General features: G+C 35.5%; 1 protein-coding gene and 1 pseudogene across 1 annotated transcript; one reads left to right on the top strand and one right to left on the bottom strand.

The window, feature by feature from the left end:
* Nucleotides 1-732: 732 nt before the first annotated feature.
* On the top strand, nt 733-1,863 carry LOC133882445 (leucine-rich repeat receptor-like protein kinase TDR; annotated as a pseudogene).
* Nucleotides 1,864-5,086: 3,223 nt separating this feature from the next.
* Nucleotides 5,087-7,682, bottom strand: LOC133876249 (pectinesterase). The gene is made up of 2 exons (XM_062314535.1): nt 6,702-7,682; nt 5,087-6,071 (listed from the first exon to the last, which is right to left on the bottom strand). The coding sequence occupies exons 1-2, from the start codon at nt 7,645-7,647 to the stop codon at nt 5,371-5,373; spliced, it is 1,647 nt and encodes a 548-aa protein (XP_062170519.1). The 5' UTR covers nt 7,648-7,682; the 3' UTR covers nt 5,087-5,370.
* Nucleotides 7,683-14,488: the final 6,806 nt, after the last annotated feature.

The following is a 14,488-nucleotide window of genomic DNA, read 5'->3' as shown; positions in this document are numbered from 1 at the left end:
GAAATAGTGTGACTAGGATGCATGAAGTAGGGAAGTCTGAAAGGCGTGGGGGCAACTTAAATAGGTGTGAGTTAAAGTGGATAAGACTAAATGATGTAGATAGTTGGTTAAAATTGGTTTTCAGGTGTGGTCAAATGTTTGAGGTACTACTTTGAAAGTTCACCATACTGTTTCTAAGCAAGAAAATGGGTCAACATCGAATGTTCTAGAGATACTTCGAACGTTCGAGTATGGCTCGATCTCAAACGTTCCAAAGGCTCGTCGAATGTTTAGTAAGGGTTAAAATTATTTGTTTTTTATATTTTAAAAAAAAAAGTTATTTTAGAGTGCTTATTTTAATAAATTAGTAGTATGAGTATATAATGGTTATTTACTTGTTATCTTTATTTTATTATTTTTAGGGTACTCCAATTCTATTCTTCTTTTTTTTTTTTTTGGTCGAGAGGATCCTATTCATAGGGGTGAAACATGTATCTCAAATTTAAATGGACCACATACTTTTTTCTTTTTCTTTTTCTTTTTTTTTTGGGAAACTTCACAAAAGGGTACCCAACTATAGCGCTTTTTCACTTAAGGGTATTAATGTAGCAAAACGTTCAATCGAGTGTATGAATTTATCAAAACTATTCAATGTAGAGTATTCTGTCAGCCTAAGTTCTAAATTGATGACGGAAGTGAAATCACGTGACTTTCACGTGATTTTTTAAACAAATTTTTCCTTTATGCCCCTCTATGAAGAAAAAATATATTCATTTAAATTTATTATCCTTCTTATCGAATCTCAGGTACTTGGACATTTCCAATACCAATGTTTCCGGCACTCTTGCACCTGAATTCGGAAACCTAACGATGCTTGAGGAGTTGCTGCTTTTCAAGACCCGAATTTCAGGCGAAATCCCGGCAAGTTTCGGGAACTTGAAAGCTCTAAAGGTGTTAGACCTGTCCCAAAACCAGCTATCAGGGGCAATTCCTCAAGAAATAGCTTCCTTGAAGAGACTCACCAGGATCAGCCTACTGGAAAACGAGCTGAGCAGCGAAATACCAGAAAATATCGGCGAGTTACCGGAACTTGACACATTACTCCTATGGACAAACTCACTGAACGGAACTCTCCCTCAAAAGCTGGGCTCCAACGGCAAGTTACAGCATCTGGACGTGTCGACAAACTCGCTCACGGATCCAATCCCACAGAACCTCTGCCTTGGAAACAAGCTCTTTAAGCTCATTCTCCTCTCCAATCGGTTGGTCGATCAGCTCCTGACATCGCTGACCAACTGCACCTCCTTGGCTCGATTTCAGATTCAAAACAACCAGCTCAACGGCTCTATCCCATACGGTTTCGGGTCCTTTTCGAACCACACCTTTGTCGACCTCAGCGCCAACAATTTCTCTGGCCCAATTCCGAAAGATTTCGGCAATGCCATCAACCTAGCGTACGTCAACATCTCCCAAAACCAATTTGACTCTGTTTTGCCCGACAACCTCTGGAACGCCACGGTCATGCAAGTCTTCTCGGCCAGTTCCGCCAAGCTGATAGGCAAAATCCCAGACTTCGTTGGATGTTGAAGCCTTTACAAGATCGAGCTCCAAGGAAACTCTCTCAATGGTTCTATTCCTTGGGATATCAGTCACTGCGAGAGGCTTCTGTCTCTGAACCTGAGCCGCAATTCCCTAACAGGTATAATCCCCTGGGAGATCTCCACGCTTCCCTTAATCACCGACGTTGATCTTTCACGTAATTTTTTGACGGGCACGATTCCCTCCAACTTCGGTAACTGTTCCACACTACGCGTCCCACAAGTGCAAGGTGTTCTTGGTCTCGTCGCCGGTGGCCACATGCAGCAAGCCGCTAGCTTTCCATAGCTGGATTCGACTGCTCCTTAAGGAAGTCACGACTAGCCTCTTCTTTTGGAAAGAATCAAGTGTGTCGATGCTATGGATTCGGTGCTGCATTGAATGGCACCTTCCACATGTCATATATGAATCTTGGTGCTGCCAGCTTGGAGTTCAATGTGTAAAGAGCTGATGCTATTCAAGAAAGACGTGCGTTTACTTCGGTGCAGCTTTTCCTTAGCCTTGGATATTAACACATGTTTTGGTGCTAATTTTGGTAAGGAATCGTGTCCTTTGGTTTTCATGCACAGCTTTGGTAGAGAGAATGCTGGGCTTGCTAAGTTGCAGCATGTTTGGAGATCTTTCATGTTTTCCTCGTCTTCACCACCACTTGGCCTCTTCATCTCTGCCTCCATCTTCAGGGATTGGTCCGTTGAGATGCACCGTGCAGGATATGCTTCCACGGAAGATTTTGTATGATAGCTCCAATGAGTAGTGGAGGAAAGCTCGGCCTCAGTGCGTCCAACCAGTATTGGAAGAAACAAAAGGATATCGTCCACGCCAGTAGCAACAAGTAGGAGTCCATGCCTGTTAAAAAAAATTAACGTTAAAAACACTAACAATGAAACTATTGTTAGTGTTTCTCCATGCGTTGTCATCCTCCACGTGGTCTCTAGGAAGCTCTTTCCATGCAATGAATGAGTGTGTCTTCTGCCGGGCCCAGTGCTTGGTCAGAATTCTCGTCGACCAGTGAGGTGTCCTTCTTTGGCGGATGCGATGACCGCGAAGCGCTTGCATATGGGATGAGGATGCATGGCCGAGCACTCAAGGATAATGCTCACCATCATGAAATTTGTGACTTCCAGTAATTCACTGAGATTTGTTGTCCTTTGGTTTGTCTAGCTCCCAACAAGTCCAAGAAAATAACAGACGAAGCGGACAACGCCAGCAAAGGAGTGAGGGGCATAATCAGAAGTTTCTCTTAAAAAGTCACGTGAAATCCACGTGTTTTGGGTTCCGTCATCAATTTAGAACGGAGGGTGACGGAATACCCTACATTGCACGATTTTGATAAATTCATACACTCAATTGAACGTTTTGCTACATCGGTACCCTTAATTGAAAAAGCACTATAGTTTGATACCCTTATGTAAAGTTTCCCTTTTTTTTTCGAAAGGATTTCTTTTAATTTTTGTAACGGCCGGATGGATTTGAATGAGGAATTTAATCTTTGAGGATTTTATTTTTAGATCAATGAAATAGTTCATTGAACCAAACAGCGTACACTTACAACCATGCACACTAAATATAATTTAATCTTTGAGGAAGTCGAAGAGCACGTAATTATGATTCTAGATGGGTAGACAATTTAGGACACTAATTAAATAAAAGGTCTTTGGTCCTTTTTAATTCCTTCCTCTCTTCTTTTTTTTGTCTTTTTTTTTTTTTTAAATAATACTTTCATTCAATTCATAATCGGGAAAAAGAGCTTGTTGCTCTACTTATGTATAATGTTTGTGAGATTTCATCCCTAATGTAATTAAGAACATAAACAAACCTAGAGAGAGAAGATTAAGCTGCTTAGCTAAATTTCACCTAGATCGAGATGTGAATTAAGGCACTTTCATACAAAACGTGGATGAAAAACACTCTCAAACGTTTTACCTTATTTGCAAGATGTTTGAAGGGTATGTAATCAACTTATTTTTCTAAAATTTTATGACATTTTAATATTTATTGCTTATAAAAGTAAGGCAAAAATCTATACACCATACACGCACGTACTCAGGGCCGGCTCTATATATTTTGAGGCCTAAGGCGATAATTTTAATTGGGGCCTTTTTATATAAATATAAATATAATTTATTTTAATTTTTATATTATATTTTTATTTAAAAAATATTTTTATAGCTTTTAAAATTTAATATTATATTGCTAGTATCAAATCTATATAATTTATTTTTAGTTTCAGTTAATTTGTTTATTCTTCTATTTTTTACAGTTTTTTTATATATTCAAATGCATATATCTAGCAGACAGTTATAACAAAAATTATTCATTAAAAAAAAAAATTATCCATAATATAAAATTAAAATAAAAGAAGAATAGAACCTTTATAAAAGATCTTTAATTTTCAACTTCACTTTAGATCATCTAATTTCCTCAACCTATAAAAGCAAAGACAAAAATAAAATAAAATAATAAAAATAAAAATTTGTTAAACAATTTTATTATTCAAAATAAATTTATAGTATTTTCTATTGATGATTGTGAATTTTTTTCAAACTTATCTTGCATTGAGAGGGACAACACAGTTGATCTACTTTCTTTTTTCTTTTTCTTTTTTTTTTTTTTTTTTTTTTTTTTTTCTAAAATGAAACCTGAAATAAGAGTGGAAAACATAAAAAAGTAAAGCCTAAATTATCATGACAATGGCCTCGTTTGAAATCCCTCTTCCCCTCCCCTCCCTTTCCCTTCACTTCTCCCAAAAAATATCAATTTCAAACCATTCTTACTTTTTTTACTTTTTATATCACATCAACACTTTTTTTTATTACTTTTTAAATAAAAAACTCACTACAATACAAATTTTTCTCACTTTTTCATATAAATTATTTTAACTTTATATCACATCAATCCTATTTTTCAATCATAAAAAAAAATTTCAAGGAAAAGGGAAATGAGATTTCAAACGGGGCAATGACTGAAGAAAAAAAAACCCAAGAAAAAAGGGAACATGTGGCACATCCACACGTTCTTGGTGAAAAAATAAACAGAAAAAGTGTTATGCAGCAACATAGTAAAGCCCAAGTGTACAATGCTGCCTGTGTCATGTGTCATGATGATGCGACGCCCCACATCATGACACATGACGCAGCTCTTATTATCCTGACTCCTCTCTCGCACGGCACCCACTTCAGATTCACACTCTCAACTCTCTCTCGCTCTTTTTATATTCTATTTTCTCTATCTGTTTCTCTTCTTCTTCAAGAGAAGAATTGGTGGAAGATGTGGAAGAGAAGAAAGGAGGAGGGGTTCTGCGAAGGGACCATGCGACCGCATCTGGGGCTTAATTTTTTTATTTCTACAATGTATAGGGTCTTGTTCTTTCTTTTGTGAAAATATTGCAGAGGCGTTATTTAAAAAATTTTTTGGGCCTTATTCTATTTTTTGTGAAGATAGTTGCAAAGGCCTTATTTAATATTTTATTTGGGGCCTTATTCTTAATTTTTTTTTTTTTTGGCCTTATTCATTCTTTTGTAAAGAAAGTTATAGAGGTCTTATTTAATTTTTTTTTTCTTCCTTACAAACCTATATTTTGTGGGCCTTCTTCCACTTGGGGCCTTAGGCGGCCGCCTACCGGAAGAGCCGGCCCTGCACGTATTGTACAATGAACATATATATACATACACGCAGGCAAGTACATATATATGCTTCATTTCTTAAAAGTACAACAGATCGAAAAAAGAAGAAAAACCAACATAGATTGTGTTGGGATTTTGTTTGTCGCTTTACTGTTATCGATAGTTCCAAGGTTCATCCAAGAAGTCCTGAATCAAAAGACACCCCAGTGGTGGGCAACCAAAGATGTCCAGCGATAAAACCAGCAACTGTGAAACTCTGAGCTTCAGTGGACGTGATTGAAGCACGATAACCCGGCCACTTGACCCGACCGGAGGTGGAGGCTCCAGGGCCTGAGTTCATGTATTCCCCATAATATAGTGTTTTAAGGCCGAAATTTCCGGACCAGGGTGACCATCCCGATGGGTGTATTATGTCATCCAGAAAGGACTGCATGATTATCGTCCTAGAATATTGCTTCCATGGCCTTCCGAGATATGTGGAAAACTTATTTTTGACCGGAGCGAGATCAGATGCGGCCGATATCTTGCAGTTGTGGATAGAAATGCCGGTATTTTCATCTGGGCTGGTCCGACCTTGCGCTGTAATGAAATTGTCTTGCCCAGACGACAAAGGTTTCCTCACGTAAATGTTACAGTTTTGGAAAACCACTGCAGAGTTCCCGAATATGAAATCCACGGTCCCATAAATATCGGTTTCTCGATAGAACTGGCGTTTGGAGTGAGTGTAGAGGGTGTCTTGGTAACCGACGACGGAACATCGGAAGATGACTGACTTGTCGGATCCAACGCGAAGAGCAACGGCTTGGTGTTTGGCTGGCCCCGCGCTGTTGACAAACGTGATGTCTCGAGCAATAAATCCATCTCCCATGGCGGCTGATCAATTAAAGAGACATGCATGGATGGTATATCAATCAGCAATTTGACAGCTCTAGGCCCTACGTGCATTTTGACGACAACTTTGCAACATATATAATCACCAAATCAAGTCAAAATGTCTCCTGGCCATGCCTTACGTACAGTTCATTATTTTCTCAGGAAGATGGCCATTAATTCTGTCTACTTCTACTGTTAATTTCTGTTATTCATAAGGAACATTATGAGCTGGCTTTTGGTTCTATTTAATTCACTTACGTGTAGAAATTTCTTTTCTTTGTAATATTGATATGGACTATGAAATTATTTTGAGAAAAGGAAAAGTAAAATGACTATCATTTAAATAAAATAACGTGGCAGTAAAAATTAATTATTAAATTTTTTATTTGTTTTTAAATGGTGATGCAAAGGTTAATTTTCATTGTCACACCATCAAGTTTTATAAAAATTAATTATATACCGTCAATTAAATAACATTACTCAAAACATTAATTATAATAAAATTGTAGTACTCTACACATGCATTCTAAATTATGTAATATGAATTGAACTTATATAGACTGGAAAGGAAAAAAAAAAATGATTGGAAGTAAAAGAAAAAGGAGAGAAAAAAAAGGAGTAAATTCCTACCAACAGTGGCTGACTGGAAAGTTGTCCAGCCATCTTCAGAGTTCCTGTCACCGATAATGACCGTTTTGCCCTTTCCGTCCCCAACTAACATAACGTTCTTTTGCTTAGTGGGAATCTTAAGGTTTTCATGATAAATCCCAGCTTTGATGTAAACTACAGCCCTACCCTCGCCAGCCAAGGAGGCCACAAGAGCAATTGCCTCGCCTACGCTGTTGTGCGTCCCACTTCCATCCTTCGCCACCACAGCACTGGCTTCTATCTCTCCCAAAGATGCTCGTAAAAGTTTCCGCTCCGGCGCTGAAACCCATGACGGAAAACTATCGGACAACAATCTCCGATGGCCGCCGCCGCCGCCCCCAGCCTCCTTTTGCTTAGAAGACATGAAAATGTTCAGGGTGTTACTAATGAAGTGGCTCAGATTTTGAGCGGCAGCATCCATCGCGCCTTTCTCTACCTGAAACTTACGATCTTCAAGGGTTTCAAGACAAGTCGCTTGATTGGTAAGAGCAGCGCTAAGCCATGTCTGGACGTCATCGGTGCTGATGGGGCCAGGATTTTTCTTGCGGTCGACAACGTTGGCGAGCTGGTCTAGGCTGTCGTCGAGCAGCTCGATGCAGTCATTCATGATGTCAAGTAAGTGGCTGTGGCTACGAGCCTTTGCGTAATAAAGGCTGAGGTTGTAGGCAAGGGCACGAGCCACGAGAGCCTGGCCCATGCTAAACTTGACCGAGTGGTCAAATAGCTCCCCCGGGGTTTCGGGAAGAGCAGTAACGGCCGATGACATCATGTATTCACAAGCTGCTTTGTGGGGGGCGCGCCCGCAAGGTGTTGGCAATGGCAGAGATCCTGCTAAACCAACAAAGATTAAGATTTCAATGCTTAAGAACAAAGAAAGTGAAATTGTGAAGAACTTATTTCCTCGTACTGAAACATAGGAGATTGGCATCGTGTTTATTTGTGTGTGTGAGAGAGAGAGAGAGAGAAAGGTGTAAGCGTGAAACATAAACTTGTGCATGCTACTATATATAGAATATTTTTTTGTCAGTGTCCTCACGGAATTGGAAGATGGCCATTGGCCACCATATGAGGCAATAATAATAAAAAGGTTATAAATATATCTTTTTTTAGATTTTTCCTATTACGTACATTTCTTTTTTCGGATGAATAATAATAAAGGTAAGGCTTGGAACTTTCAGCCTGCATGTGAATTGTGATGATTGCCATCATAATCGCTTATTGTTGCCTAGAAGCAACATGACTTGGTAGGTCCAGCCTCGGCTCGCTTCTTGGATTTTGGAGCGTGTTTTTTCCGCTAGATTGTCTACCCATATTAATGGAAAACTCAATTAATTATTATTTTTAGGAGAAATTTCAGTTGCTTCTCTAATTATTAAGCCATTTGTAATGTTTCTCTAAACTTTAGAAAGTTAAATTTGAGCTTCTAATATATCAGCCACTTTTAGTAATCACTTAAGAGTCTTAGTCCGCTAAAATGTCCGAAATATTCCTATAAATTAAAATTTATAAAAATACAATTTTTAATGTTAGAAGCTACTTTCTTTTTACACGATGCGTGTGTGACAGTCATAACAAACTCCTGAATCAGTCATTGTAAGTTAAAAGAAAAGAAAAAAAAAAAATCAATAATTGGTTGGGACTGCTAAGTCAGCATTTCGAAATAAAAATGTAATTTCTAGCATTACCCAAATACAATTATGTCCTTATATTAAAAAAAAAAAAACTAAAAAAAAAAAAATGAAAAGCCAAAAAAAAAATTAGAAAAAAGACCTTGACGCAACCCATTTAATTAAACGGGTCAGACCTTCCACTACAAAAAAAAAAAAAAAGCATTTCTTGGCGTTTATTATGTGTCAAAAAGTAGGTATTAAAAGTCAAGAAACCATTCTTGACCTTTACTTCCTTACCTAAGACTGACATCGCAGGACTACAGTCGAGAAACTTTGTTTCCTGTCACATAAGTTAAGTGACAAAATTTTCCTAACACATAAGCTATATGTCAAGAAATTTGGTATCCTGGCACATAATATATTTGCCAGGAAACCAAATTTCCTAGCAAACCGTGTTTCCTGGCACATGATATATGTGCTAAGAAACCAAATTTTCGGGCACATATATCATGTGCCATGAAACACAGTTAACCTTGGTTTCCATTGATTTTCTGGCACATATATCATGTGTCAAGAAACCTGTTTCCCAATTTAAAATTTTTGATTATACTGGAATTAATTTATTCCAGTATAATCAAAAATTTTAAAACCTTTTAATATATATAATCAAAATTGATAAATAATCAAGGGAAAACACATTATATGTTTAATTAATATAACAAAACAACATCAAATAATCTCAACTATTAATTAAGAAACATCTAACAATCCCAACTATTAGACTGGCATGTGCATCAGTTAGTAAAGGAAAAATGACTGACTAGACTATCAAGCAAGAAAGCAGAATTAGTATTAGGCAGGATTTTGATTTTGGCAAAAAAAATTCTGGCATATGTCTAAATGTCAAGAATTTAAATTTATATGTCATTAAATTATAATATTTTGGCACATATTTCAACGCCATAATTTTTTTTACAATTTCTACAAAATGCTGTGCTATGAATTATGAAAATATAGAAAATTTTGACCAAAAAAAAAAAAGAATCTGATTTTATAAACGGATTTATTAAATATTCATTCGATCTTTACAAAAATAAATTCCTTATATTAAATATTCATTCGATCTTTACAAAAAAAAGTTCCTTACTTATACCTTAAATATTTTACAAAATTTCAATACAGTTCCAATGAAAGGCAAGGAGAAGAAAGATGAGAAAGGAGAGATATTTTGTATATTAAAATAAAGAATAGTGAGGCTCTTAGCTTTCCTATACATTACTTAGCACTTTAAGCATATATATCCAATGTTTCCCCAAACGTACACGAAAGTGCTGCACGGTTTTTTATGATTTTTTTTTTTTTTTTAATATTTTTCCAATATTTAGGAATGAAAACGACTATAAGGTGCGTTTGAGTGTTGAATACTTCGAATATGAATAATATTCTGAATCTGATTACGAATTTCAAGACAATAAAAATGTGTTTGGATGTTGAATATAATTCAGATTCTTTTTGAATATGTGTTTGGGTGTTGAATTTTTGAGATTGAAAAAAAGTGTTTTATAATGGTAAAAAGTGATTGGATTGTATGAAAAGTTGTGTATAATGATTAGTGTTATGAAAATAAGTGTTAATGTTTAGAAATTGAAAAATAATAAAACTAATAATAAAAAGAATAACAAAAAAAAAATTAAAAACTAAAATTTTATTTTTAGTTTTATTTTTATTTTTGTTTAATATATATATATAGTGTTTTGGGGTGGCTGCCAGCCACCCCTGGACCCATTTGGGATGGCTCGAAAGTCACCCCCAGGCCACTGGGGGTAGCCGCACGGCCACCCCCGACCCCAGGGGTGGCCCGAAAGCCACCTCTAAGGCTTAGGGACGGCTTTCAGGCCACCCCGAAATCCATTTGGGGTGGCCCGAAAGCCACCCCTAGTGCTCAGGGGGTGGCGCGCGGCCAACCCCAGCCACTGGGGGTAGCCGCGCGGCCACCCCTGGCCCCAAGGGTGGCCTTCCGGCCACCCCTGGCCCCAAGGGTGGCCTTCCGGCCACCTATAAGGCTTAGGGGTGGCTTTCGGGCCACCCTGAAATCCACCCGGGGTGGCTCGAAATCCACCCGAGGTGGCTCGAAAGCCACCCCAGGGGTCGTGGGGTGGCGCGCAGACCCCCCGACCCTTGGGATGGCTCGCAGGCCACCCCATTTTTCTATTTTTCTTGAAGAAAAAAAATGATGGATTTTAAAAAAATATTAAAATAAGAGAAATTGCAGCAGAGGAAAAAAAAAAAAAGCGTGCATCTTGTCCAGAAACGTCAGCTTGAATGCACACATCATCACCTTGAAATCCAAACTGAATTCAAACTTTATTCAAGTGCCCATGGGTTTTATTCAACTTGGTTTCAGGTTTGAATTTTTGAATAAAAACCCAGTTCAAATATGGAATATTCATTCAAACCAAACGTGCTATTGCGAATGATCTTAGGCTAGGAGCATCTATTATCTTTTTCTGGGTTTATTTGATTAAATTTTTTAGAAGATATATTTTGTTTTTTTCTTTCCTTTTTTGAAAAAGTGTTAATGCAGTGACATTAAAATAAAAATAAAAATAATTTATAAATATTTTACATTTTCGTTAAAAAGCAAAAGGCAAACCCAAATGCTTTATCATATTATTATGAACCAAGAGATTTTATTTTGTCTTGGGGTCTTATGGATAATGTTTTGCTTTCTAGGTAGCTTTTAGCTAGCTCCCGTTTGTTTTCAGGCGCCTTTGAGGACCTCTCTTTTGTTTGATTCTCTACTGTTTATTGGTTTGTTGCTGCTGTCACCTTGCGGTCTTTTAAGGATCAACTGACTCTTGTATTTTTCTTTTGTTCTTTAATTAATTACCATTCATCCAAAATAAAAATAATAATAAAATTCTCTTGATATGATAAATTCCCTTTGCCTTCATTTCTTTATTTATTTATTTATTTATTTTTTAACTTCACTCATAACATTTGATGTTTCATTACTTTTGTAATTAAGTACTCAAACTTTAAAAAATATCAATTTAGGTTATCCATCTTTCAAATTTTTTTTTTTTTCAATTTCAACCCTCCGTTACAATTTTCTATTAAATTTGTCAAAATTTTCAAACTACCTCTCAGTTTTTAGGAACAAAAAAAAAAAAAAAAAAATTGTATGGATTTAGGTATTGGTCAAAATTTAATGGAATATGCAAAAATGCCCATGCTTGAATCTCTTTAGGAGTTATAATCGAAGCTCAAATAGACATTAACATATATAATTTAAGAGGAATGTTAAAGCATCTTCTGGTGTTCTCCTGGAATGGCATAGATATGCATCTATGCCATCCAAAAGGATATAGATGTAATTTTTTAATTACATCTATGCCATTTCAAAAAAACACTAGGAAAACACTAGGAGATGTTCTAACATTTCTCATAATTTAATTGCCAATTAGTCAATATGTATTTATCTATATTATCAAATTAAAGAACAACTCTATCTATTAGCTCTAATCACCAATTTTATCCTCAAATTATCAGAAAGACCCTCTACCTTTAATATTCTATAAAGAATTACATATTTTAATAAGAAAAGTCAGAAAAGTGATTTGGATATACAAAACATACGTGACATAACTATCTTTAATTGTCTGTATCCCACATATCCCCATCCGTTTCTCTGTCTCCCATCTTCATATATATTCTCTCTTCTTTTTCAACACTTCGCCATTTTTCTCTCTCTTTGTCGGTTTCTCTCTTCTCTTTCTCTTCTTTTTCAAGAATTGCTTCACACTCATGGATATATATATATATATATATATATATATATATATATATATATATATATATATATATATATATATTGTATCAATCTTTTAATTTTTTTTAATTTCATCATTCCGTTAAGATTTTTCGTTAAATTCTATCAAAAATTTTAAAATAATCTTGCTTTTATATATATATTTAAAAAATTAAAAGATTCATGCGTAACCAATGTCTAAATCATTGTATTCTTTCCTTTTCTTTTTCTTTTTTTTTTTTTCCAAAAAAATAGTATTTTGGGAATTTCGACACCCTTCCGTTAGGATTTACGTAACAAAATGGTGAAATTGAAAAAAATTAAAAAAATGATACACAAAATTGAGAGCTTTTAAAATTTATGAGGGTAATTAAAAATATGATAAAAGTTCAAAGGGTTAAAGTAAAATTTTCCTAAGTAAGAGTGCATCAGCAACAACTTAGGTGGGTAATTAAGTGTACGCAAAAGCAAAGAGAAACGTAAATTATTAAAATGAGTAAAGAAAAAAAGAAAAGAAATTTTATTGATAGAGATAATTAATTATTCTACAATACACATGTGATGGACAATCTTTCATTGATAGAGATTAATATTGATTAGAAAAGCTAACCGATATGTATATATATATGGCCCTGTAAGTATAATTAATGGAAAACATATATCCATGGGGTCTACCGTGGGGCGTTTCAAGTTTGTGGCTCGAAACAGTCCCACAAGCAGTGATAGATCTATACAAGAAAACATTGAGATTATCGTTAAGACAAAAGCTTTCGAATTCTTTGAATAATTCTATTAGAAAAGTTCCAATCTGGTAAGCCTTTGCATGCGGTTCGAGAATTGTCCCCCCCTCCCCATATGCATGGATTGAGATTATCGTTAAGACAAAAGCTTTCGAATTCTTTGAATAATGCTATAAGAAAAGTATCAATCTGGTGGTAAGCCTTTGTGGTTCGAGAATTGACACTCTTTGCCTCCCCCCCCCCCCCCCCCCCATATGCATGGATTGAGATTATCGTTAAGACAAAAGCTTTCGAATTCTTTGAATAATGCTATAAGAAAAGTATCAATCTGGTGGTAAGCCTTTGTGGTTCGAGAATTGACACTCTTTGCCTCCCCCCCCCCCCCCCCCCCCCCCCCATATGCATGGATTGGTACAAATGGCCCCTTCCCTTATATGGCAATTGGCAAGACATATATATATGGTTTCCGGCCGGTTCGTTGCTACTATGTTACATGCCTAATTTTTCAAGCACGTAACCGATAAATTTAGAGTAGTTCGAAAAACTCTAAACTTCTCAAAACAACTAATAAAGTTGAGATTATTAATTACTTGCTTTCTTATTCATCAACCCAATAAATTTATATAGCATTACAAATAAATATATATATGATAAAGGTATATAAATTAAACTATGTACTCTCATAGATCGAGGTGTATTCTACCACTAACACTTAACAATGTACTATTCATAAAAATAAGAAAATACAATGAGATAATATCTTATTCAACTAATTGTTTATCTCTCTAGCCACATAACATCCTCAAACCTTTAAACCAAACGCTTCTCTCGAAGATATAGAATTAAAAGGGCAGGTATTTATCACTGGACCTCCATCAAGCACTATTGGCACCACCTTGTTTGACATAAAAGGGTTATTTCCTAGGTAATATTCTATGATCCCTTAGTTAGCAATATGGGATAGACCAAACTCACAAGACAAGCTCATCTTTAGGGTACATAAAGGGATTAAACATTTTTATAGATTTTATTATTCAATCATGATTTAAATAGAGCTACAATTGAAAGGATAACAATTGGAACCAAAAGATGATTTTTTTTTTTTTTTTTTTTTTTTTTTTTTTTTTTTTTTTTTTTTTAAAAAAAAAAAACAACTATAACGCCTAAGCTACTAAGATAAGAAATGGAAACATACTCCTTATTTAACTAGAGTCCTATTGCACTAATGTTACTGGTCCTACTGCATTAGAGAAATGCTAGAAATATATTGTGAAAAATTAAGTTATTGAGCACAATACAGTTTTTTGGGCTTTATTTTGTAGACGTAAGTCATATACCGAATCACATAAATTCTTTGTCTCTTTTTTTTTTTTCTCTTGTTTTCACTATTATTTGACTTTTATTTTGTTTTTAATTTATATACAAATCTCAACAAAAATAAATAAATAAAACTAGATAACGATGGAGATAGATACTAGCTAAGATACTCCTTATTAATTTCTTACAACCACTAAACTACTAACTAATTAAGATAGGATAGATTCAAACAATAATAGCCTCTTAGAGCCATGCATGCATGCATCGTATGTTCCTTAGCAAAAGATAACT

Source organism: Alnus glutinosa, chromosome 1 (genome assembly GCF_958979055.1).
Source record: "Alnus glutinosa chromosome 1, dhAlnGlut1.1, whole genome shotgun sequence".
NCBI classification, from domain to species: Eukaryota; Viridiplantae; Streptophyta; class Magnoliopsida; order Fagales; family Betulaceae; genus Alnus; species Alnus glutinosa.
The sequence above is the reverse complement of the archived record's forward strand: the minus strand, read 5'-3'. Positions and strand labels throughout refer to the sequence as shown.

What these genes read in the sequence shown, in the direction of transcription:
- LOC133876249 (XM_062314535.1), bottom strand. Translation starts at nt 7,647, where the DNA reads ATGCCAATCTCCTATGTTTCAGTACGAGGAAATAAGTTCTTCACAATT. An exon ending in TTTCCAGTCAGCCACTGTTG is followed by an intron (nt 6,072 to 6,701) that starts GTAGGAATTTAC and finishes TTAATTGATCAG; the next exon opens with CCGCCATGGGAGATGGATTT.